Source organism: Nannobrachium achirus, assembly GCF_963921795.1.
Source record: "Nannobrachium achirus genome assembly, chromosome: 22".
NCBI classification, from domain to species: domain Eukaryota; kingdom Metazoa; phylum Chordata; class Actinopteri; order Myctophiformes; family Myctophidae; genus Nannobrachium; species Nannobrachium achirus.
Window position 1 is genome coordinate 36,092,362 of NC_137829.1, and position 27,604 is coordinate 36,119,965.

The 27,604-nt window shown below is 43.0% G+C and overlaps 2 protein-coding genes across 3 annotated transcripts in view; both read left to right on the forward strand.

The window, feature by feature from the left end:
* Positions 1–15,639, forward strand: part of ube2f (ubiquitin-conjugating enzyme E2F (putative)) — an 80,171-nt gene extending 64,532 nt beyond the window's left edge. Inside the window, exons 10-11 of one of the 2 annotated variants that reach the window (XR_013963273.1) lie at positions 12,627–13,827; positions 13,876–15,639. Coding sequence is in view for 1 of the 2 variants with exons in the window: in XM_080753717.1 (XP_080609843.1) it covers positions 12,627–12,677 (51 nt within the window). In the remaining variant the exon portion in view is untranslated. Of the gene's footprint in view, positions 1–12,626 lie in introns of both variants that reach the window. The other variant, XM_080753717.1, reaches the window with a different exon arrangement.
* LOC308308322 (metallo-beta-lactamase domain-containing protein 1-like) overlaps positions 1–27,604 on the forward strand; it is a 403,236-nt gene that overhangs the window by 148,022 nt on the left and 227,610 nt on the right. The gene's annotated exons all lie outside the window — the stretch shown is intronic.

The following is a 27,604-nucleotide window of genomic DNA, read 5'->3' on the forward strand; positions in this document are numbered from 1 at the left end:
CGTCATGGCTGCGCACGGCTTGTGCATATACAGCGTATGTCTATGGTGGATTCTATGGCCATTGGGCGCCCTCTAGTGGTGATTCTGGGCAATGAAAGGGTTAACCCTAAAGTTAAAAGTTGAAAATAGAAATTGTATGTCTGCTATTTTCACCAGGCGTCACCAGCGTACAACAATGACTAAAATACGGCGTAACTGGTTAAAACTGAGTAATGTGTTTGAAAATGCACATAGTACCATCATGAATCCTTAAGAGGAGGACAATCCCTGAGCTACATGTGTAGTATCAAATCCATTGGGTGTACTTAATGTATACAATAACTGAAGCTGATGTTGTCATGGCTAAAGTCAGTGCTTTATTTGTACTAGGCATCTAATAGTAATAGTAGTTGTTGTTCTTGGCAGCTTCTCATCATGCGTCTACATCCTCTCTCTCTCTCTTTCTCTCTCTCGTATCCCTTGGTGACGACTCTCATCCCTTGGTAACAAAACAGCAGCCCCCAGGAATGTGTGCGTGACTGTCTACCAGGGCCGTGGTGTAAATCAGTGGACTGATGTCAATGGGAGAATTAGATGTGAAAGTTCATGTTACAAGGGAACGCGGACATGGTTTAATTACATGGAGCCCTGCGGACTAGGGAGGACGGTCACGATGGTGACGGGAGAGAGAGGGAAGTCATAAGGAAAACAGGAAGAGGGATACGTGTGTGTGTGTGTGTGTGTGTGTGTGTGTGTGTGTGTGTGTGTGTGTGTGTGTGTGTGTGTGTGTGTGTGTGTGTGTGTGTGTGTGTGTGTGGAGGTGGGGCATGCATCGAGATAGAAACATCAAATGAGACAGACCTGCCTTTACAGAAAATAGAGAGGAGAATGCTGGAGCTGTGTATATCATTACTGTGCTGGGAGTGCTTAAAATACAGTATGGTGGTGATATGTCTATAGAATAATCAACAGCCGCATCAAATAATTAGTGTTGGGGCGATTAACCATGTTCAACCTATTTTCGGCATGTCGTTATAGAAAAGCAGAAAATGTTAAAAATAGCAGACCTATAACAAGCTCAATGCATCTCAATACAACACATTGAAAGCTTGTAGATTTGCTATTTCTTGGATAACGAGTGAGTAAATAGTAAATGGCCCTCGTTAAAATACCATTTATTTCTTCATGCGTCCTCCCATACTGTATACCTTGTCCACAGTCATCCCAATGGATTTTCTCCCCCAATTACAATGCCTCAAACCGCCTTTCTGCTGAGACATGCATTTTTGTTCTGTAGATAGAAAATCGGGATGTAATGTCAAACAAAGCCACTGCAGCCCAAGTTAATGGCTATGCTATATCTACAGCGTCTAGATAAGAAATGAGAGCGTACAGTATGTGACCAAACGCAGAAAATAAATGGAGTCTCCCTGTAGGCCAAGGAAGAAACTCCACCCCACAATGTTTTTAATTAGCCCCATGGTAGAACTATGTTAGGCCACTTTTATTTACCAGTAAGACTCCCTAATCGGGAGATAAGCGACCGTAGGTCACTTATCTCCACAAATAGGGCAAAAATGTGTTTTGCCAAAATCTTCCTGATCCATGTTGATGACATGAGTGTAGACATACTGTGTAGTGATTTTCGTGATTTTAGGGCAAAATCTGTAGGAGCAGTGTCCAAAAATGTGTTTTTAAAAATGGGCCTGGAGGTGGCGCTATATGGGAGAGATTCATGTTGATGGGATGAGTGTAGACATACTGTGTACCGATTTGCGTGATTTTAGGGCAAAAATTGTAGGAGCAGTGTCCAAAAATGTGTTTTGCAAGAATCGGCCTCATGGTGGCGCTAGAAGAGGGCCATGTGAGAAATGAGGGGTGGGGTCTCCGCGCCGGCAAGGCGGACGAATAGGTACCGGCCCCGGCTGTCCCGGTCGCTCCTAGCCGGAGTTACGGCATTTTATGTGAGCTGCAGTGTAGGGGGTCCTCCACTGGGGGCGCCACCACTTTTGCATCCGTTCTGGAGCACCAGGAGTGGGTGGTCCCCGGGAATTCCCCGTGAGCAGCCCCGTTGGGGTGGTCATTTGGTCAGTTTAGCACATTTGGTCATTTTTTACATCTGGGGGTCCCCCAGGGACCTGGGGGTCCCTGGAGCTCCGGGGGTCCTTGGAGGTTGTAGTTTGGCAGGTAAGGAACGTGTGTGCAAAATTTGGCATGGATCGGGGCAACGGTTGCGGAGATATGAGCAGGGCAAGAGTGTGACGTGTGAGGTGTGACAGACAGACAGACTGACTGACGGACTGACGGACAGACGGACTTACTCTTTGTGCAGGGTTTGATACTAAATGCGACCTACGGTCGCAATTACACAATTTATTTTCACCAAATCTATCTATATATATATACTGTAATTGGCTAATGGCTGTAACATCGAACATCGGTAGGCAACGTCGTCGTTGATTCGTTAGGACTGTGTGTGCGTTGTGTCGTTCATTGGCTGTTTGTTGCCTACAGTGTTAATTTTGTCAGACATTTTTGATTTAGTCTTATTCTTAAATCATACAATGCCTAGTGTGTGCCGTAGTGCCACTGCCAGGCACAAAATCTCTGCTCTGCAAATAATATAGTAACAGTATCAATCACATCTGACACTGTCTACTACTCTCTGTGCATAACCAACAAGATTTGAAAAGAACAGATAAGAATGCCTACATTCTCAAATGTAAAGATAAGATGTATTTGGGTTTAATTCCATTTAGCCTTAAGGGGAGCACACACTGGACGCGGGCGGCTGCGCAGCGTCGCGCCGCGGTATCGACGCACGTGAAGTGCCGCACGGTAACCCAAACTGGATGCGGCGCGCTGCCACACAGCACATCCATTTCCCCCGGTGGGGAGAACCATGGGAGAACATGTTCACCGCGAGGCAACGCTGGAAAAATAGAACAGTGGCGGCAGACCCGCGGCTGCGCGCGTCTCACGCCGCCGGTGTGGGTTAGTTCATTGAAAATAATGGGGCCGTATGTTTTGACGCGCCGCCTCCGCTTCCAGTGTGTGTTCCCCTTAAGACTTAGTTTTAGTCTTAGTCTTAGACTTTTTAATAACACATTTAGTCTTAGTCTTAGACTTTTTAATAACACATTTAGTCTTAGTCTTAGACTTCTGAAATTGTTTTAGTCTAGTCTTAGTCGACTAAATATAAAAATCTTAATCGACTTAGTCCTTAGTCTTAGTCTTAGTCAACAAAATTAACACTGGTTGCCTAGGGCTACATCCAATGACGGCTCAATGTCCTCTTAGAATATGGTATTTATAAGGACGATGCAATACTGTGTTCGGCCACTGTAGGCTAATAGTTGGCTATAAATGTCAATCGCGGTAATGTCCGCATTCCATTACTTAGTGACAGAGTCGCGTTCATATTTCCATAGTTTTCGTGTCATGTACATCCCAAAGAAAACATTATTATTAGTGTTGTTGAGAGACCAGACTATAGTACTTGTCCGACATGTGTAGTATCAGTCCATTGGGTGTACTTAATGTATACAGTAACTGAAGCTGATGTTGTCATGGCTAAGGTCAGTGCTTTATTTGTACTAGGCATCTAATAGTAATAGTAGTTGTTCTTGGCAGCTTCTCATCATGCATCTACATCCCCTCTCTCTCTTTCTCTCTCTTCTCTCTCTCTCGTATCTCTTGGTGACGACTTTCATCCCTTGGTGACAAAACGGAAGCCCCCGGGATTTTTTTTTTTTTCATCCATCATCCATCTTTCCGGATAAACTTTATTTTGCCGCGCTACTCCTCACACAGTTTTGGTGGCACGCACTTGGGCCATATGTCATCGGGACTCGCTTGCGTTCATTTTGCTAAGAGATGTGTTATATAGTTTCATTTATATTAATTTATTGACTTGAATAGGAAAATGCAAAAATGACTGACATCATGTCTGATGTCATTGACCACATAAGACTGACACAGTATTTCAGTATGCCCATATATGGGCATTCTAAGATATGGGCTTAATATTGATGACATCAGGGATCACATCTGGGCATATATGGGCATAACACGGACAAGGACAGCATGGTTAGCACTGCTCTAATAGGGACAAGGATACAGATACAGAGATATCCATATATGGGCATGAAAGGGACAAATGGTAAGACAGAATGGTTCCGCCCCCAAAAAACTTGCGTGTGCAGGTAGAAACATCCGGGCGGACATTATAGAACAGCAGCATATCTACTCTTCTCTTTCACAGTCATTTTCCGCTTTTGCAACGTGACCCGATCTCTAGATGTGAGCGCCGCAAACCCAAAGTTAGGTACAAATTATCTTATGGGTCATGTGATGAGCGTCAAACAGGGTTTTGATATTCCCTGTAATTGGCAAATGACCCTGCATGCCTCTATACTATAGTGCGCATCTCTAAAATCACTTCTGGCCATAGGGTTAACTACAAATGTGTTGACCTGTATGTTGTACAAATGCACATCCTGACAACTTACACAGTGCTGGTGGAGATAATGTATGCGCCCAGAGGAGCACCTTTTCTAGTTGTAATGGTGGAAAGACCTCCTGTTTCAGTAAACATACATGGTGCATGCATGCATTAGCAGGCATGGCTTGACCCTGCCGATATGGCAAGCTTTTAGGCGACTCGTTTTAAAACACATTCCCTGCCAGAAAACAGACTGCCAGACTTTTCTTACCTTTTAACACATGGGCTGCTAAGGTTTATAACATTTCTAGCTGTTGCTGCTGCCACCATTCACTTACGCTTTATTTTGAAGTGCCTCGGAAGCTTTGTGCGTGTGCACGTGGGTGTCCGCTGACGATTGAGGAAGATAATCCCTTTGTTTACAAAAGCTCGCGAAACTATAATCCAAACGGGAGCCGACCATCGCGGTAAAGTGTCGCCGTGAAAACAATCAGATCTCTGCTTCCCTGGCGTCCTTTTCATCTGATTCAGAGATAAAGCCCTTCTTATGTTTCAAAGTAGAATGTAAAGCAATGTAAGCTGCCTCCGCCATTTTCTACCTCTCTCTCTCACTGCCTGTGTCTGCTGAGGGGTGACGTAATGGACTCGGGTCATTCAGAGGGCAGCCAGCAGCGTGTACAGTTAACCCTATGTTGCCTCGTCTGTCAACGAGATAACTCATTTTGGCAGGGGGACACCTAGTGGCCTTAACTCGTCACTGAACGAGTTTGGCTCCCAAGTTGTTAACATGGGCGTGTGTGTCCATCATGTACGATCGTACACCACGCGTGTGCACACCGTTCCAAAAAAAAAACAAACCTGCTTGCAAATCAGTGCCTGTGTTCCCGAGTTAGCCCAGCTGTGTTTACACAGTAAGCAAACGCAAACAGGATCAGGAAGTCGATAATCGGTTATGTCTCACCTCCGCCGGAAACGGAAATGTGCCCATTTCCGCCAGAAACCGGAAGCAGGGCATTTAGGGCATTTAAAAACCAAAAATCGAAACTCGTGATTGGCAGGCTGGACCAACAGCCAAATCTCGGGAACCTCTATTCCCGGCTATGGCAGGGAATGTGTGTTTAATGAACAGCAACGCAATATATGTGTATCTATGGGCAAGTCTCCATTGTAACGTGTCACTTCTTGCCATCTTTCTTAATGGAAATGAAGAAGAAAATGTAAGCTTTCTTTTTAAATCTAGGATCATTTTAACTTGACCGTGGTTAATTTATTTGACATGGCAGACGAGGCAAGGGATCAATTACATTAGTGGAGAATGTAGTGCCTTGCATGAGGAGAAATGTTTAAATAATTATTTTGAATTAAACTCAAAATTATTTTGGAAGATGGTTAGGGATGTGCCATATCAAATGCACAAGCAGTTACCTCTCAATGGCTGAGCCGTTTTCACAGCAACGCCAGACATACTATATCACAGTAGACAAAGGATGGTGTAAAGGGCATGATGGACACAAGGACAGAAAGCCTGGGAAACCTTATGGGGGGAATCATAAGAGCAAGGATCAGAAGGTTTCTTCCAAGCACCCACGTGTTGAAGTCCTGTTCATGTCCATTCAGAGCCCTCCCCCCTAGAAGCCCAGACCAGCAGAGAGACATGCCTGACTGGGTGGGTGGCAGCTGATCTGATGAGGAGGGGGGGAGGGGGAAGAAGATAAGAATAGAACGCCATAGAACAGGGGTCTTCAACGTTTTCAGGCCAAGGACCCCTTAGTTGAGAGAGAGATGAAGCAGGGACTCCCACAACCTGTTCATAGATTCCATATAGTTTAATTGTTTGACAGCACAATCATCGGTGTATTTTGGATTCATGTACATTTGTGTTTTCGAATATTTAACCACTTGAACCGTCAATACATAATAAACTTCACCTTTCCCTCTCTACTTAGTATGCTCTTTTTTCCCCTCTACACTAAACCTCTTTGCCAAAAATAGCCGATCTATAAGCTTGTAGAACGGCTATTTTTGGCTTAAGTTCTCAGAATAAGGACACTAGGGTTCAAGTGGTTTATATTAGTCCGAGCGTTTCAGGCAAACATTGTGCACTTTATGAAAGAAGCATGAAATTTGGCACACGGTTAGAACATGCCATATGGAACATTTTTGGCTATAGGGGCATTGTCTTGGGAAACTTGTGGGAGCCAATCAAAGTTGCTCTCATAGACTTTACTATAGAGTCAAATAATACAAAAAATAAATATGCTTTAAGTAGCATGTGAGGGGTCAAACTAGGTGTTATTCGGGATTCTGAATCCAATGCAAGCATTTGTTTTGCACGAAAAACATTCCTTTCCGAGAAACGGCCGCCACAAAACTTTAAAAAGTGATGACTCATCACTAAACCATAGTTATATGGGGTCCGTTTTTAGCCCAAGGAATGTTTTTCCTGCAAAACAAATGTTTGCATTGGATTCAGAATCCCAAAAAACACCTAGTTTGACCCCTTACTTGCTACTTAAAGCATATGTATTTTTTGTATTATTTTACTCTATAGTAAAGTCTATGAGAGCCCAACTTTAATTGGCTCCCGCAAGTTTCCCAAGACAAATCTGCGATGCCCCTATTCACGATATTCCTGGCCATTCTATGGAGGCTGCCATTTTCCTTTTACAGAGGGCGCTGGAGCATTTTTAAACATCTTTTCACTTCCTCCCAAGTCGAAGAACAAGAGATCCCAAGGAAGTGACAGGGAATTGTCTGTTGCCAGATATTGCCAGAGACAAGCGGCCAGGTCTATGAATAATAAGCCCAATAGAATTAACTAGGTTCAGTTTTACTACTTTACATTTACATTTGAAAATAGCAGATCAGCAAGCTCACAATGTGTCACATTGTGACACATTGTGAGCTTGTATATTTGCTATTTAAAAAATATAGAGGAAAGAAAAAACGAAAATAATTTGAATATTTTTGAAACATTTTAACAACACAAATCTGTGTGGCGGTACCTGGCACCACATATTTTCAGATGGGGGTCTGCGACTGTGGACAAATCTGTTAATCTGGGGTCCTTGATATGAAAAGATTTGGGAACCACTGGTTTAAAAAATATTAGAAAGTAAGCCCAATAAACAACGACACCAATTGCTTATTATAAGCAGACATGGCAACACCGGTTCATTCAGAGCCAAGAGCCCAGAGCGCCTCTACTGACACTTTAATGCAAGGACACAGGAAACCAAATGATGTTTTTTATTTTCTTTCAGGATATGAACAGGAAGCCGGGGGCGGGGCCAGGAATATCGTGAATAGCCAAAAATGTTCCATATGGCATGTTCTAACTGTGTGCCAAATGTCATGCTTCTTTCATAAAGTGCACGATTACATCAAAAATACTGCCCGAAACGCCTGGACTATGTGAAAATAGGAGAAACAAAAGATTCTATCACACAAAGATTTGGATGACCCCCTGTAGTGACTCTGAGGAACCCCTGTTGAAAAACCCCTGCGATAGAAGAACGGACAGAGGATGAGACTAACTGGAAAAAGCCAAGGTGGAGGGCACAAGAGAGAGAGAGAGAGAGAGAGAGAGAGAGTACATAGAAGGCAGGTTGACTGATGGATGGGAATAAGGACATGAGACAAGAGCTGGGGCCAAGCAGGGCCAGGAGGGATGCAGAGATCAGAAGAACGAGTCATAGGAGCCGAGGAAGAATGATAGAATGGTTGAGAAGCTGGAAGGAGAGAAGAGTGCACCTCTCTTAAGCCCCGTTCACATTGAGCCGATCCCGGGGCCGAGGATCCCCGATCAGATTTCGGGAGGACCCCCCGGGAAAATCGTTTGGTCGGCCCCGGAATCGGTCTTGGGCTTGAACAGTACCCCGACACGATCGGATTATGTTAATTAGCTTTTTTATGACCTCGGGACTCGTCGGGAGCACTCACGATAATATCAAAAAAGCTTGATATTATCGGGTCATCGGGTAGGAATCCTTTACAATTATTGTCGTCTGAATGAGCTCACGGGATTGCTTCAGATGATATGAAGCCAGCTCCTCCCTTTTTTTAGGCTGCGCAGAGTGTAGGCTATTCTGTCACCTCACAATAGAACAGCCTACACTTTTATTATTATAGCCTACTTACTTTTTACTTTAGCTTACTTTCTCCCTAAAATGAGTTCCAGGGGGTCCCCAGCTAAATGATATTGAGGAACCTAGGCCTGTCCCTATTCTATATGCTTGGATGAGGTGGTGGGACAGTAAAAAAAAAGCGAGAGGTTAAACTTTTTTTTTTCTGCGACTGCACGCCCACAACGGCGAGGTTTGGACATTCATAATTGCTATTAAGCTCATGTCTGTTTAATGTCTGGCTGGTTGCCGTTAAAATGCTGGTTGATGCATTTTAGGAGTGCATGGACACGGGCGTGCTTTTTTCTCTCTTTTTTTTTTGCTGCGCAGATTTGGCTAGGGCAGTGTATGCTGTTCTATCACCTCACAAAAAGCCTTTTCCTTTTTGGACAGTTGGTTGAAAGCTTGGATGAGGCAATGGATTTTATTAAATCAATGATATTGGAGATGCGACACTCTCAGCCGTGTCTTGCTGGATGCGCATCACATCTCGCGTCTCGCTTGCCAAAAAAATAACTGAATATATAATTATAATATCTATAAAGTGAGCAGCGGCCAGTGTGCGCACAGTACCTAGAAGACTAGCCTACCAACCTACATTTGTTTTTATAATGTTTTGTCATGATGGCGCAGTTATCACTTGTGTGCAAAGGACGATGATACACGAAAGAAGAATGTAACACCAACTTCTACCAATTAATCCATTGCTGTGACAGACAGGCTGAGACAGAGACAGCCAACGTGCTTCCATGTAGACTACATAATCCACTGGGTCCAGCTTGGTTCAGATCAATCATATCAACATAACAGTAATAACACCAACCAAAGTCTAAAACACGGTGCCGTCAGCAGCTGTGTTGTGTGAGTGACAAGCCTGATTTGCGCTTCGCCGTATCAGCGACCACCACCTGGAACTGATGCGCTAATTATTGATCTGACCAGGGGTGAGATGCCATGGGCTCGCGTGTGCTATAGTTTCGCGCAATGATGTAATGATTAATTTGAGCAAGATGTAACATTTTAAAAGGCTTTTATAGGCCTAGCCTAGGTCTACTCTTAATACTTTTTTCACGATGTAGCGCACTACATGTTCAAGTTCAAACTCTTTCATGCTCACAAGACTTCACACAACATGTCGCTTTGATGTCATGCAGGATGTAATGGGCAATTTCCTATATTGATCAGATACACATACACACCTGAAAGCATTCACGCTGATGAACAGTTAATTTGAGCAGTGATGGAAAAAGTACTCCAATTCTTTACTTAAGTAAAAGTATCAATAGGCCTACTGCATTATTAGCTACAAATATCGCACAGACAGAGAGGGAGAGAGAGAGAGAGACTCTTTATTATAGACTATAGCGAATATATTTGTTTAATTTCGCCGTTTTAATATTTAATTAGTAGCACTGCCACTGAAGAAAGCACCATGCATGCCTTAATTGTTAAGAGGCTGCGCAAAAAAAGAAAAGGAAAAAAAGCAGCTGATCAGCGCTCGACGGCACTGTCATTTGATGCACATTTCCAGTAGGCTACTTTATGTCACCCATCCCCGCAGATAATGTGATACACGCTCCAAATAAATGACGTTCCAACCTGCATCTTCGAGGTGGCTTTTGATGGCGTTTCACCTCGCTAAAAAACCTCCATGATTTTCACCTTCAACAGATTGGCAGCACTGCGGGACTCATTGCATATGCGAACAGAAGGTAATAAAATGGATTTGGGAGCATAGCCTAATTACAATGGATGTCTCATAAAAAACAATATATATTTTATAGTTGAAGGGCAAATACACGTATACGTTAGATAGCGAATATATTTGTTTAATTTCGTCATTTTACTATTATAAAATCACAACCCATTTCCTTAGAATATATGTAGGCCTATGTAAACATGGTTTCATCTTAAAGGAACCCTTTCTGTACATCTTGTAGGCCTACCCCTGTGGGTCCCGATCCACAGGTTGAGAACCATCTAGTCGTGTCTCTCATGGCACCACCCCCCCACCCCCCCGAGATCGTGGGTGGCTAGAATCGGGAGACGTCGGTCTCATTTGTAATGGTCTGAGATATTTCACTTGGCACAGCGGGATATACCGGGCCCGAATTCAAGACTGTCGTTTGAAATGAACACCGATAAACCCCCGGGCACGAGATCTGATCGGATCCAACATCGCGTTTCGTCTGTGAGGCTCTTTAGGTGGGCGGACAGGGCTTTGGAGTGACTGAAATTTGGGCCACAAAATATGGATGGAACAAGTGTAAAGATGACCAGGGGTTATATAGGGATGGGTTGATTGGGGGGGAGGGGCAGGAGGGGATAGCAGTTGAGAAGGAGAGCGGGATGGACAGGTAGAATGGAATGAAGGCAAACAACCACTGGGAGGAGGGAGGAAGGCCTTGACAGATAGAGGATGGCAAGAGCCTTAAAGGGACTACACCATGAATTTCACATTTTTAATTTTTTTCTTGTTTTTTGGTCTTTCATTTCAGTGATTTTCTGAATGGGCGTGTCTGAACGGTACTCTTTTGAAATCTTCCCACAGCCTAGGCAGGCTCATTTCCTATTGGGCCCCCTCGAGAAGGGGGCGGTACTTTTTGGGAGGCTATTTTCTATTGAGACTATATATATGAGGTGGAACCATGAGCTAAAATTGGAACGATACAGAGAAGATTACGATTGACATCTGATTGCATCTCAAACGGCTTGGAATTAGGGACAGACAGAACATGACATTTCAATATCTGAGTGGTTGTTTAGGCTAAAACCTGTATAAAATCGTATTATGGACCAATATTTATATAAAATATATATTTTGAAAAGCATGGTGTGGCCCCTTTAAGACATGACCAAAGAAATATAACCATAGAGCCAAGCAGCACAGATGTCTCAAACACTACCCACGAGGTAGTGTTTTTAACATGTGTTGACTTAACACACTGAATGCCAGACTTTATTTTGATTAATGGCCCCTGGTGCCAGCCATTTTGTTTAATGGAGACATTTCATTAAAGTTGGTTAAATCTGTTGAGCTGGTCCAATTGCCTACCTTTTTCCCCGCTCTCATTCTTTCATTTAATTGCATTTTTATCATTAAAAAACTGAATTACAGGTTAATTTATACAGGGCAGCACATTAATCGTCATCGCTGCGAATGTGCTCGTATTAGCTTGCAGGATACTTTCCAACTGCAGCCCTCCCTGGGTAAGATGGAAAAGCCATTAACAGCGTGTTAAAATACAGGAAGGAAAAGTCATTGAAAACCGGTTAAAATACAGGTAATCAGAGCAAGACAATGACAGCAAAAGGAATATGAAGGGTCAAAAAAGACATCACTCTTCAGCGCGCACAATATCACGGAAGGGCCAGAATACAACAGACAAGTGCTGTTGTATTGACACAGACCTGATTGCTTTTGAGCCATAAGTAATGCGATGCCGTATTTCTAGATTATATGTTCTAAACCTCTTGAGGTTGAGGGTCTGTCCAAAAGCGCATTGGTGTTACATACTGTATAAGGCAAACGCACTTGAAATGGGAAATAGTGGGGAATAAAGTATTCATCCCATTCTGTATGGAAGTTATAGGTTTTCCTTGTAATACAGACTACTTTAGAAGCCATATAGGGACTGGGAGCTGACAGGCCCTTCTTGATGTCAATCAAGTCACCTTAATTCAAGTGACAGATGCCAAATGCTTTTTTCTTTTTTTTTTAGATTTGTTTTGGAGCTTTTATGCCTCTATTGATAGGACAGTAGACTGACAGGAAATGGGGGGAGAGATGGGGAGTGACACGTGGCAAAGGTCGTCCAAATCGGGAATTGAACCAGCGATGCCGCCAGGCATCCATGCCTACTGTATGTGGAAATACCTAAGTGCTATGCGCCTGGACCAGTAGGCCAGCGGGCACCCCGGGTTTTGTGATTTCTGTTTAAAATATTTTTCTACATTACATTTTTTTCATGGGTATGTCATGTGGTTTACCTGCACAGCCTTTGAGATCACAATCTACCCTGATTTACACCATCTCTGACCTAACCTGCTTTTCTTTTTTCTTTCTTTCTTCCCCCCAGGAGGATTTTCGGAATAAGGTTCAAGATTACATCAAGCACTACGCCAGATGATAGACGCATGGAGCTCCCTGCAACCCTCCGCAGTCATCCTAACGAGTCAATCAACCAATCAGCCAGACCTTGCCTCCGCTTGTCCCGCCCCCGATCAACGGCTGACCCCCCCCCTTATAATCTCCTTGACCAATCACAAGCTGACCCTACCACCCTTGAATCTAAATTTCCCCCGGGCACTGGATTATGAAATATAACGGGGGAGGGGGGAAAAGAAATAAAACATACAAAAGAGCGAAAAGAATAAAACTGAAAAAGACAAGACTTAAGTTAGAGAAGAAGAAAAAGAATGCTTTAATTATCCTGATTGATTGGATGAGTGTTGGGATGACGACAACTTCAGCTGTCCAACCACAGCAGGAACGTCCAACGACGGGGCATATCCCTCTGTGTCTCTGAGCCAATCGGAAGTGAGCCATGACGACATGCAGCGAGGGATTCTGATAGAAACGCGCACGTAGCCATTGTTTAACAAACGGGCGAATCATGGAGAGAAAAATGAATTTCTGTTATGGTGTTTTCTCGGTTCTAGTGCCTGCCATGTTTTTTTGTTGCTAAAGAGAAAATGCACGTGAGTGAGCACGCATTTACAGACACACACGCACGCTGTCCCATCTGGCAAGGGATGGGTGAACACAATCACACCCATGAATGGACACATGGACTCAACCATTCGCACACAACCCCCCCCCCCCCCCCCCCCCCCAACACACACACACACACACACACACACACACACTCTATCAAAGGCTGGATCCCCACCAAAACCCCGCTAGACAGCATGTGAATGACCGATACCACCACGTCCCGTTCTACTGTCCATCTCACACACACACACATACTGTACAGTACAGTACGCATAGAAAACACACTTTCCTCAGCTCTGGTCTGTTCACAGGTCAACTCTAAGAGTTGAGATATTACAGATCCTTCTAAAAAAATATATATATTGTGTGAAAAAGCATTGCAGATGGCCCTAGCACCCCAAATCATAACTGACTTCGGAAACTTCCCACTGGACTTCAAGCAACTCTGACTTAGAAGTTGACATTTCTCTATTATAAATCCTTGTTTTGAGTGTTCTCGTGTAATATTGTAATATTTTATGTAATATGATATTCATAAAAATTCAATATTTTAACAAAAAAAGGTTTGGAATAATTCACTGAATGTCCAATGTATCTTGAATATATGAAAGTGTCAAGAAATGTGAAAGTTTCAAGTAAATTTACTTTTACACAATATTAACATTTTTCGAGAAGGATCTGTACATTACAGTATAAGTTTCAGTAAGTTCACACAACTACTAAAGTTAGGTACTACTACACAGTACTTCTGCTACCACAGCCAACCACTGTGCACTGACTTCGAGGTCTTTGAGCCCGATTCGTACCTCATCGCTTGACAGTGTCGTGCGGCAAGAATAGCAGACCTACACGAGTCCACAGGCGCGGCCGACGCGTTGTGAGCTTGTTGGTCTGCCACGGTTCTCGCCGAGCGACAGTAAGTCCAGGGTGACGGAGCATGGACTAGGCTTTACGCTCCCTCGTCGTTCTCCCTCTCGTCTCTCCTTACGTCGCGGTCTCTCTGTCTCCTGTGATGTCTTCTCTCTCTCGCCCATACCCACCTCTTTTTATACATATATACCTTGGGGGGGGGGGGTCATCCATAGGGCTGTCACGGTTATGACATTTTACATGACGATTAATTGTCACTCAAATAATTGCGATTAACGATTTAATTGTGTTTTTTACATTTCTGTTTGGCTTGTAGGCTTTGAAGTTGCACATAGCAGATATGACACGTCACCTAAATATACAAAGAAATGAAGGACATATTTGACAACTTCACACTATAAAAAGAACATTGATAGTGGAAATAGCCGATCTGCGACGCGTGGTGAGCTTGTAGATCTGCTATTTCCACAATTGTTTTAATGTTTGAACATATATAAACATGATGTAAACGATTATGATGATTATCACAAAATAATTGTGATTATGTCAAATAATTGTGATTAGACGATTATGTAATAATTGTGACAGCCCTAGTCATCCATACTTGGTGTTCTCCTCATTCATGGTCTGCTTGCGCTGTAAACGTGCTGAGTGTTGGTTTAACCCTGGGAACATAAAACCTTTAGCTAAATCAGCACTCAGGATTTTATAGAGTGCTGCGAGAGAGTTCCCATGTTAGAAAGCTCCCCCCTCTCTTTCTCTGTACAATCTGTATGTTATAACTGTCTGTTGTGTGGCTGCATGCGTGTGTGTGTGTGTGTGTGTGTGTGTGTGTGTGTGTGTGTGTGTGTGTGTGTGTGTGTGTGTGTAGGGCTGTCACGATTATGACATTTTACATGACGATTAATTGTCACTCAAATAATTGCAATTAACGATTTAATTGTGTTTACATTTCTGTTTGGCTTTTAGGCTTTGAAGTTGCACATGGCAGATATGACACATAACCTAAATATACAAAGAAATTACTGACATATTTGACAACGTTATACTATAAAAAGAACATTGATAGTTGAAATAGACGATCTACAAGCTCACAGCTTGTAGATCGTCTATTTAATCGCGATTATGTAAAATAATTGTGACAGCCCTATGAGTGTGTGGTGTGTGTGCGTGCGTCTACCTGAGTGTATGTGATTGTGTTACTGTGCGTGAGACTGGGTCTATGCATGTGTGTGTGTGTGTGTGTGTGTGTGTGTGTGTGTGTGTGTGTGAGTGTGTGAGCCGGTGTAAGTGTGTGTATACAGTATGTGTGTGTTTGCTTTGCTAGGATCAGGCTAGCTCTGTGCCTCCTGTATGTATGTGTGTGTGTGTGTGTGCACCAGTATCTATGACACATTGAGCATCATGACTCCTCACTCTGTTCAGCTTTGTATTCACACGTCTGCATGAGGCAAAGTGTATGTGATCTACCAGTGGTGCATTTTACTAAAGATGTCAGAAATTAACGTTGTCGAAGTCTGAGATGTTCTGTTTGTGTGTGCGCGTGTGTGTGTGTGTGTGTGTGTGTGTGTGTGGTGTGGGGGGGGGGTGCTCTGTACTTTGTGTGTCAGGACGTGTGGAGAACGGATGTAGAAAAATAACATAATGTTCCAGGATGGGACGATAGGCGATATAAAAACACAGATTTAATTTATAGTGATATCGTCCTCCGTCATGCACTGGGATCAATTCACCTTTTATTTGCCGAGCTGCATATCCGGTACCATTTAAACCCTCTATTGGTAAAACCTACTTATAATATACGTACTTGATACAGTCTTTTTTTCACGCTCTACCAAATCTCTTTGCCAAAAAATAGCCGATCTACAAGCTCTCATTTGCGACGCGCCGTGAGCTTATTGATCTGCTATTTTTTGGCAAATGTTCCGCCCCAGGATAATGGATGTTGGGGATATTTTGATTATCGCGATAATATCGTAAATCGCGATTTTGTCACAATAATCGTGATATGAAATTTTCATATCGTCCCATCCCTAGTAATTTCCCACATAACTGTACACACATGCAAAGGCTTAGCGCATGCGTGTGTCAATGTATGCACATGCAGTCTGTAGCTACTGGAATGGTCATTTTAAGTTGTTGCTCCATAGGGCAATCATATTTTTACATCAGCTTTTCTTTTCTTTTTTTATTGTCCTCCACAAATGAAATGTGAAAAGATTATACCAACTTGAGAGTTCACCGTCCCAATGCAGAGGCCACGGAGTGTGTGTGTGTGTGTGTGTGTGTGTGTGTGTGTGTGTGTGTGTGTGTGTGTGTGTGTGTGTGTGTGTGTGTGTGTGTGCGTGTGCGTGTTGAGAAGATGGGTCTTCTTGTTAGCATGCTGTTGTTTCTTTACAACTCTGTTTTGTCGGCCCAGAGCTGGACTCCCAAAAGCTAATTTGTAAAAAACCTGAGGTGTGCCGCTGAAACCAAATGGGGGGGGGGGGGGCACTGAGGATTTTACTGAGGCCTCTAGTTTGAGGGCGGTAACACTAATGTTTGTCATTTCATCAGCCGCACAACTGACGAGGTTCGTAACACATTCTCCGCCAGGTATTACCTTATTTTGAAGACCCGCGGAAAAGAAAAAAAAATTAAGCACGGCGATGGGCGATCCATTCTTTAGTTATGGTCCGTTGGAAAAAGCTTCTTTTGACGATCAACACAATCTAGGGGTAGAAAAACCCCATTATATCCTTTTTTCTGGATTTGCTATCATTGGTCTGGATGGACAACCGGATATCCGGATTACATCATCTCCCGATGGATCATGGGAAACGGAGTCCCCTGCATCACTAACAGCAGATATACAAGCTCACAGCGCGGCACTTGGTGCAGCGCTGTGAGCTTGTATATCTGCTTTTTTGGAAAAGCCGTGAAAATGTCTGCAAATCTTTGAATATATGTATTTTTTCAAAACTAAATGTTTTGAGATTGGGGTCCATGGCCAAATAATATAATTTTGGGGGTCCTTTGAACACCACTGCACTGACATAGAAACATAGGTTTTTCAAAAAACCTTTATAGGATTTGAAAAAAAGAAAAAAAAAATAGCAGATCTACAAGCTTGCAGCGCGGCACAGAGCTTGTATATCTGCTATTTTTCAATAGTTAAAGTACCCAGGGCCCAGAACTTGGTGCGACACCCTTGGGTCCGGGAGGCGGCAGTTTAATATAAAACTATGAACAGACTGATTCACACATTTTGGTGTTAATGGCGCCCAAGCGCGGTGATATCAAATCGTTTTAGTGCGATTGGCAGCCAATGTGTTACGTTTGACACACAGTTGTATAGTCAACGCATCTAGCGTTATATTGGTGGGCCTAATGAAGCGGGACTAACCACCATAGGAACACTGGGCCTTTATTAGGTTTTATTTCACCATGTTATTGTGGTTCTGTGTGCCCCATCCCATTGATCTTGCATCTCTAAATAAAGGGAAAGTGGGAAGCAATATTTGCTGGCTGGATATGGCTCTCATTGTCGGCTGAATATTGCTGACACGCTCACGTTGGCAACACACCGTCCACAGTGACGGCTCCGGCACACACAATACTGGGGAATCTCTACACTGATGGGAGATTTTGCTGGCACCTGTGTCGCGTCACGTGGTATCCGGTGAAAACACTGCACTCTGGGTCGCTGTGGGCCGATTGTGACGGTTTACTGCCCTTAATCTAGAGGCCTTATGCTTAATTCATACTCTGTCGTATCGCATGGCGCTGTCACTAGCCGACCTACAAGCTCACGGCACCTCATGTTGCGAGCTTGTAGATTTATGAGGTTATATTTATGGTGGTGAATGGTGATGCTGGTAACTGCCCGAAATAAAGGACCTGATTAACATGGAATCATGAATACAAAGTCATTGCCTGGCATGATTTACGTAGCTCCAGTCAGCAGCTGAAAAGAGATCAATATAAGCTCCAAAGGCAGAGCAGTTGTCACTAAACGCCGATATGAATCGATTAGTGGTTGAACAGGTTGCCAATAAAAGCTCCGTCAAATATGCATGCCATGGACAGATAGAAATCAAACCAGTTTAATACTAATGGAGTCAGTGCAAGGAGACGATCCACCAGATGGTATCAGCAAAGCAGGTAACAGTAGTGTCAAAGGAAATCTACACACAGTTACACTAAAGCGCTTGGTGGTTAGGGCTGTCACGATTATGACATTTTACATGACGATTATTTGTCACTCAAATAATTGCGATTAACGATTTAATTGTGTTTTTGTCGTTGACAATTACATTTCTGTTTGGCTTTTAGGCTTTGAAGTTGCACATGGTAGATATGACACATAACCTAAATATACAAAGAAATTACTGACATATTTGACAACTTAATGCTTAAAAAAGAACATTGATAGTGCAAATAGCCAATCTAGAAGCTCACAACGCGTCGCGCTGTGAGCTTGTAGATCTGCTATTTCCACTATTTTTGACTTTTAAAAAAAATATATGAACATTTTTCAACATGGAAACGATTATGAAAAATAATCACGATTATAAAAAAAAAAATCACGATTAGACGATTATGTAATAATTGTGACAGCCCTATTGGTGGTGGTCTTTTAACACTTGATGTTAGCTTGTGGGTATTGCTAATTTAATGTCGAACACTTATTTAGTCAGTTACCTGTATTCTGTCGTAAGGATTATGTTGGTGTGCGGCGGTATCCCAGTTCAGACCAGCTGTGTTGGGGGCCAGGAGAGATGTTCGAGAGATCCTTGTGTTAAAATCCTCAACAATTTTCTTTCTCAGATTGTATATGCATTTTTTAAGATGATATTAAAGAGGATATAAGGAAAACGTCTGCATTTTATCATTTTGGTTTTCTGCAATCTGGGCTTCAACCAATACTGTACTGTACTGTACAGTACTGGTTCTCAGAAATGTTTCTATATATCTGGCTGTGGATCTCCATCAGAAAATAATTTGTGCCTGGTTTTTCCAATGTTAAAAAGAATATTCAAATTTTTTCCAAGGTTATTTTAAGAATAGCCAATGCCTATAAGGTTAAAGTGGTTCAACTGATTTTGGTGCTATGTTAACTAATATTGCCAAGGACCCCCTGGAACCCCCCGAAGGACCCCGGACCCCACTTTGAGAACCACTGCTGTACAGTATGTGTTTGTCTCTACTTATTACTTATGTCGACAATGTTACGTTTTTGTGCCATGATGACAAGTAAAAAGTAAACTGACTAATATTTTTACACAATTGACCAAAGGGGGGGTGGGCATGGCTTTTCATCAAGAAGGCATGTAAGTTCTAAATGGATTCATGTAATGTTTGGGTCTCTAAACGGGGCCTTAGTTGTGGGTTCCTGTCAGTCTTGGAACTCCCGCTGGTCAGCCTCCAAGGTCTGTATATTCATTTGTCTTAGGGATAACTGAGGTTTTGGGAACCAGAAGATTCACAGTGCGATCCCTGGCCACTCCTGGCTTTGTGTTGACGTGTCCTTGAGCAAGACACTGATCCCCTAACTCATACATGGGCGACAGGCGGCCCGGGGGCCACATGCGCCCCCCACCTTCACTTACTTCTACAAGCTCAAAAAGCATCGCAGCGCGATGCGTTTTGAGATGCGATGCGTTTTGAGCTTGTAGATCTGCTATTTTTGCTTCTTATGATACTAGAATGACAAAGTAGGACGTAACAATATGCAATGTGGCCCTCTGGAGTGAAGGTGGAAATGTAGTGGCCCTCTCCATCATCAAAGTTGCCCACCCCTGCCCTAACTGCTCCCGATGAGCAGGTTGGTGCCTTGCATAGTTTCCTCTGCTGTCGGAATGCAATGAACAAAAATCACTTACAGTACAGTAATTGCACAAGACAGCTGTCAGTCACCCGCACAAGTCATTTGACATCAGTCAACCACACAAGTCATTTGACTGGGGGGGGGGGGGGGGGGGGGGTAAAAGCACCACCTCAGCCGAGAGCTGTCACTTGCACAACTTATCATTCCACCTGGTTTGGCTACAAACACTAACTTGCCCTGTGTGTGTGTGTGTGTGCGTGTGCGTGTGCGCGTGCGTGCGCAGGGACGTGCTGGCCTTTGGGAAAAGCGGGACAACTCCCGAACGGCCGGTCCGGTCCAGGCCGGCCATTAGGAAAAAAATAAAATGACTGCCTTCGTTCCATTTTGGGGGCTGGGCGGCCAACAAAGTAAATCGTCACTGTCGGTCAGAAACCTTGTATCTCCGCTGCACAAAAGTAGTGTTGTGTGCTTGTAGATCGGCTGTTTTCACTAGTTTAAAACATTTTTATAATGGTTTTGGACATACAAGGTTTCCACCCGACAATGAGAAATATAACTCATGTAATTGGCCCACTGGCTTGTCACTTGTCATGATCTGAAATGGCAAATCTTTGAGTAGCAGCAGCGCTATAGAGAGAGATCTCTCTCTATAGCACGCAATGAGGGCCTCTCCAACTCTTTTTCCCGGGCTGAATCAGGGGCCCAGCATGTCCCTGTGAGTGTGTGACAGTCAGAGCTGGGTAATGAAATGATGGCTGAATAGCCTGAATCACTTGTACCATCTCCACTGCACTGCCACTGGATGTTCTGTTCACAGCAAACCAATCTCCTGGGGTGAGATAGATTTTACATGGATTCAATCTCCTCTATTTATAGCCCGTATTTGGCCCCGAAGTTAAAAAATGCAAATGCTTGCTAATTTAAAATAATGGCCTGATCCATTAGTAGAGAAAAAGTAATTTCCTCTTTACAGCGTTCACCCACTGAATTAAATAGATTAAATGTGATTCAAGAGTAGTTGAGAAAGCGGTGATGTCTGAACAGTGTGCCTGACAGATTAATAATAGGCCTACACAGCTTTTCACAGCATGCCTATGATTTGCCTGATGACCATTTGTGAGCTGATTTATTCTGTACCGTGTTACTATAACAAGATGATGTGTGAGCATCATCTTAAATGCCTTCCCATCCTAGGTACTGTTCACATGCCCTCCTGCTGCGCAGAGATATTTTAAGATTTTAAATTGGTGTTAAACCCAATATACAGTCTATACTTCAGTATATACTTTCATTGACCTACTTGGCCCCCTCCGTTTCTCCTCCTACATCAAATCTCTTTGTAGAAAATAGCCAATCTACAGGCTCACAATAGTTGCAACGGGTTGTGAGCTGCTATTTTCACTAAATGTTCACCCCATTTGGCCAAAATGTTCGACCACTGTATTATGACATGCCCAGGACAGGGATGTTCATGTTATTAAACACTGTCATTTTTATAAAAATAAGTCAAGCTTGTCTGTACTCACAAGTTAACACGCACACGCGCGCACACACACACACACACACACACACACACACACACACACACACACAAATACTGCTTGTGCAATTACCATTTAAGCATTTAGCAAGCAGACCCTTATCCAGAGGGACTTACAGCTCTTAAAAAAAATATATATATATATATATATACCGGTATTATAACAACAACAATAATAAAATAGTCACAAATATGAGGAGGGAACAATGCAGTGCCTCAAAGAAACTAGAATACCAGGTAAACATGAGCCTAGCATCGGTCTAAACAACATGTTATCTAAGGTAAATAAACATTCTTAACATTTGTGCTTCAAATCTACGTAACAAAAACATGAGAACAAGTGACCAAGATATGTCTGCATTGTAGCATCTATCAAAAAAGAAGGTGATAAGGGATAGAAGAATACAAAGGACACAATGTGCTCTCACCTTCACTTTGCTGACTGTAGGCCTGTCCCAGGACATGGAAATGATGGCATCCAGACTGATCCAGTATGTTGACAGTTTATATTGCACAAAATATGCAGTTTTCTTTGTGTCCTCTGAAAGAAGATACTTTCATTATGGAATATGGGGTGAGTCATCACTCTCACACACCGAGAGTGATGACTAAAAATGCCTTGATGACTCATATAATTTGTTGTATAGATAAACCCCATATTGCATCTTAACAGCTAGGACACAATCACAATGACTATAATGTATAATGTTCGTACCAATTTATTTCCCTCGGGAAGAGTAGAGTATTATTCTCATGAACTAATTGAGCGCTGTTTTGGTCAAACTGTCAAAAGTAGTTTGGCAGCCTCTCTCTCCTGCATTTGAAGTCTCCCATAACCATCTGAGTTATACAGACAGCCATGGAAATAATGGGCATTACACAGCACCCCTCACTCCAGGCAGTCTTTCTTTTTTTTTTATTATAATTTTTATCCCACGATTTTGCAACCCCTTTTTCACCCAGTGCAAATTGTCTATGTAATCCTGGGCTCTGCTCTCCCTCTGCCGTGCCTGGGGAGACAACGGACTGACCTCATGCTTCCTTCAATGCATGAGTAGTCCAAGTTGTTTCTTTTCACCTGACAGGGGGGATTTCCCTGGGATGGACGTAGCGCGTGGAAGGAACACGTTATTCCAACCAGTTCCTTTCCCCTCCATCAAGCGCCCCGGCTGGCCAGGGGGAGGCATTATTGAGACCAGGATTACTGCATGTTTTTGTGAGGGTATCAACCCTAGGAGACACGGGGAGAACATGCAAACTCCACACAGAAAGGCCCTATCGCCGACCCCACCTAGGGTGTGGGCGCTGATGACACGGAGGGAGAAACACTCCAGGCAGTCTTTCAACAGACTCTGAGCTTATCATTAGACAAGACCAGACCAAGACTTCTAGCCAGGGGCGTCACAAGGGGTAGGAAAGTGGGACTGAGTTACTGGGGCCCAAGGTGGAGGGGCCCTAATAACTTTATCTATTGAAAAATAGCAGATATACAAGCTCACAGCGCGGCACCGAGTGCCGCGCTGCGAGCTTGTAAATCTGCTATTTTTGAAAAGTTGTGAAAATGTGTGAAAATCTTTGAATATATGTATTTTTTAAGCAAACATTTCTAACTAAAATTTTGCTTCTGGGGGGTCCCTGGAACTAAATATTTTGAGATCGGGGTCCGTGGCCAAATACATATCATCTTGGGGGTCCTTGACATAGGTTTCTTGCAGACATTTTCACGATTTTTCAAAAATAGCAGATATACAAGCTCGCAGCGCGGCACTCTGTGCCACGCTGTGAGCTTGTATATCTGCTATTTTTCGATAGTTAACATTCATGGGGGCCCCGCAGTGAATCCTTGTACCCAGGGCCCAGAATTTGGTGTGACGCCCCTGCTTCTAGCCACAACCATTCCCTGCACTCTGATGATGTACAGCATACATGGGCAACTGGCGGCCCGGGGGGGCCACATGCGGCCCCCACCTTGGCTTAATGCGGCCCGCAGGTTAATACCAGAATACTGATATATTATTGATTTCAGCTGTTACAAATCCAAACATGACCTGCTTTAATTCCGTCAGTCTATATAAGTAGCTTAATGGCTAGTAGTATTAAAATGCATTTTTTCATGTCCAATGTATTTGTATTTAAGTTCATACATTTAACATGAGTATATAACTAAATGTGTTTGAAATTAAAGCAAAATGTTACATTTAAGGATTCCAATTAAAAAACTAGAAATACTGTTCCTTCGAAACAGTGTGGGCTCGATTCCAACCCAACAAATAGGATACTTTAAGGTACTGTAAGGTACAGTACCTTACAGTATTGTACTGTACCTTACTATACTGTACTGCACCTTACTGTACTGTACTGTACTGTACTGTACTGTACTGTAACTTACTGTACTTTACTGTACTCTACTGTACTGTACTTTACTGTATTCTACTGTAACTTACTGTACTTTACTGTACTCTACTGTACCTTACTGTACTGTACTCTACTGTACCTTACTGTACTGTACTGTACCTTACTGTACTATACTATACTGTACTCTACTGTACCGTACTGTACCTTACTGTACTGTACTCTACTGTACCTTACTATACTGTACTTTACTGTACTCTACTGTACTTTACTGTACTCCACTGTACCTTACTGTACTTTATTCTACTTTACTGTACTTTATTGTACTTTACTGTACTCTACTGTACCTTACTGTACTGTATTGTACTTTACTGTACCTTACTGTACTGTACTCTACTGTACCTTTCTGTACTGTACCTTTCTGTACCTTACTGTACTTTACTGTACTCTACTGAACCTTACTGTACTTTTACTGTACTCTACTGAACCTTACTGTACTGTACATATTCTATGTGTTCTAGATCTACATTTTTGATTCTGTGTTTGGGAACCAGCAACTGTCAAATGGACTCCAACTGTAGTGGAGTATATTGAGTGCATATACTGTAGGCTAACAATCCCAGATCACATCTGTCCTCCACTATGTCTATAACCAAGGCGTTCTTCTATGTGGCCACTCCAGACTGAGGAGTGGAGCATGGCTTTTATTGTGTTTGTGGATCTGACTTGGAAATGCATTGGTTTTGATATCTCCCTGACAACCAACAACAACCACTAATATGGCTGACTGTCCCTGCGGGCTCTAGGATATATGGCTATGGGATTTACATCCCATCGCCCGGACTTGATTCTTGATCACAGCTGTGTAATCAGTAGAGTGGAGAGGGACATTTATTTATAGTTTTAACTATAACTATAGTTTTATACATCACACAGCTTAGACATTTGGATCAAATCAGAGAGCAGACCTGTGTGAACGCAATGATATAGATAGCATATCTGAAGTGTGAACACTGCAGCCACAGCGCCTTAACATAAACATGGGTCTATTATCCTTCTCTCCACTCTGTCCCCACTCACTAAACCCATTGGAAATGCATTGGGTGCTTAAAGTTAAACATTTTTATTTTTTTATATTTATACTACAAAACATTTCAAAACCAAAAGTACAAGCACACGTGTCCTCAGTAAGCTGAACACATAAAAATTTGAATGGTGTTGAAAGGTGTAAGCGTTTAAGAGATGAAGCGCGCCAAAGTTTTGAGGAGATACTGACTGACTGACTGACTATAAATAATGAAGATAACATACGTGTGCTCGCCTTCCAGGCGAGCCCACAATAATGAAGATAACATACGTGTGCTCGCCTTCCAGGCGAGCCCACAATAACAAAAGATAATTCAGGATTCCAATTCAAAAGAAGCAAAAATAGCCGATCTACAAGCTCAAAACGCATCGCAGCGCGATGCGTTTTGAGCTTGTAGATCTGCTATTTTTGTTGTAGATCTGCTATTTTTGCTTCTTTTATATGAGATACTAGAATGACAAAGTAGGATGAAGCAATATGCAATGTGGTCCTCTGGAGTGAAGGTGGAAATGTAGTGGCCCTCGCCATCATCAAAGTTGCCCACCTCTGATGTACAGTATATTGTTGCGACCGAAGGTCGCAGTTTACCATGAGAAACGCCACAGCTTGTCCGCCTGTAGACGTCTGTGTACACATTTTTACGGCCTAGGGGCAAACCCATAGAGTAGACCGTAAAAATGTGTCATCATTATGTCATCATGCTCTGATGTCACTGTGATGTCAGGGGAACCACTCTACCAGAATGGGTTTGCCGCTCTGACATCACGCTCTGGCTTCACTGTGATGTCACACTAACAGAATCCCTTTTATGCCCATATATGGAGTTCCCTGATGTCATCAATGTTAATGATGCCCTGTTAGAGAGATCCTGATGCCAGGGGGAACAAATCCCTTTTATGCCCATATGTGGAGAGAGATATGGAGATCCCTGTGATGCCAGGAGAACAAACCCCTTTTATGTCCATATATGGAAATCCCTGATGTCCACATCCCGGATGCCCACATCACTGTTGCGCGACCTCGTCGCTTGTTGCCCTGAGGCGTCTTACTAGTAGTATATATTGATTTTATTATTTTGTCCTGCATGTTCCATAAAGTGTGTGTCAGACGAAATGTCATCTGGACACAATAAAGTGCTCAATGAGAAAATCTAACACAAATCAACATGGGTTAGAGGGGTCTAAGAGGTAATTGGAAACCAAAGGTTTAATTGGCAAAATATTACTGTCCATAATATTGGACATGCACAATATAAGATGTGCCCACACATCCCCTTACAGTGAAGGTGTTTGGAATGGCCCTGAGATGTCGATTCACGTACAAGTGCCAATATTGAAAACTAACCTTGCATCATTACGTTTTCTGCAGTCCCTGCTTGTTCTCACATCCATGAAGCATTGAGCCTTTACTGCATTGGTGATGAGGGTACAGTACATACATGCATGCCTACATACTTACATACAGTATACCAGGGTTCCGCAATTAGTTTTCCCCAAGGGCCGAATCATGTCTAGGGTACCAAGCCGAGGGCCACAGCATTGCAGGGGGTGACGGTGGCGTTCCCGCTACTCCAGCAACAGTTTTCGTCACATGTCCAAAACCGTTCGTTTTGAATTTATCATTTTAAAAATGATTTAAACTAGTGAAAACAGCCGATCTACAAGCACACAGTTGTGTACAAGCACACAGTTGTGTGCTTGTAGATCGGCTGTTTTCACTACTTTTGTGCGACGGCCTTGTATGATTTGCGAAAGAACGTACACATTTGGAGATGCGAGGTTTCCACCCGACAACGACGATATACTAGTGTTGTTGCTGCTCTTATACCACCATTATTACTGGGGTTGGTGGGGGCCAGTAGTAGCCCCCCGCGAGCCGCCTATTGGGGAACCCAGCAGCATACTGTACTGCAGTGGTTCTCAAAGTGGATTCCAGGGACTCTGTGGGTTCCTTTAAGGGGGGGTCTAAATTGACCCATACAAGCAGGGCAGGAATTTCATGGAGGCCATGGCCGCCGTTGCCCCTCAGTGTGGCCTTAATGCCCCAGCTGACTGTACCACTTTCTCCTCTGTCTCTTTCTCGTCAATATGTACAGTAGAGACTGGTGTCTCTTTCTTGTCATGTAGACAGTAGACACCAGTGTCTTTTGTTGAGATTCTGAAATCTTAACTCCCCCAGTCCCCAACTTTAAAGACCCAATGAAATGACTATTTTGGGTATTTTATTTTGAAGTTTCAGTTTGAAAAGGAAGCCTGTGTGTTTCTGAACCAATCCGAGGGGACCAGCCCTTCAGGCGATGGGATTTAAAATCTGAGTAATGGGAGCCAGCAATGGGAAACAAACAGGTGAATGTAATCAAAGGTTCATTTATATGCAAGTGGACCTGTCTATGTCATCACGTTTTGAATTTCTGTTCACAGGAAGTACTGTAATAAGAATGGCCTATTTAGGGGACCTTTGATGTAAATATACACAAAAATTGTTTATTTTCTATTTTTTGGCATCTAGTGTTAGGTATGGCCATATTATCTCTACAGATATGCTCTAAAAGTGTGAAAAACATGTTTTTGATTTCACCCTGTCTTTAAAGTGACTTTGATTGGTGCAGGACTGAGCATGGGTCAGATTGTAAATAAATACCATCATTTATCTATTTCACTGCAGATTAGGTTATCATCTCTA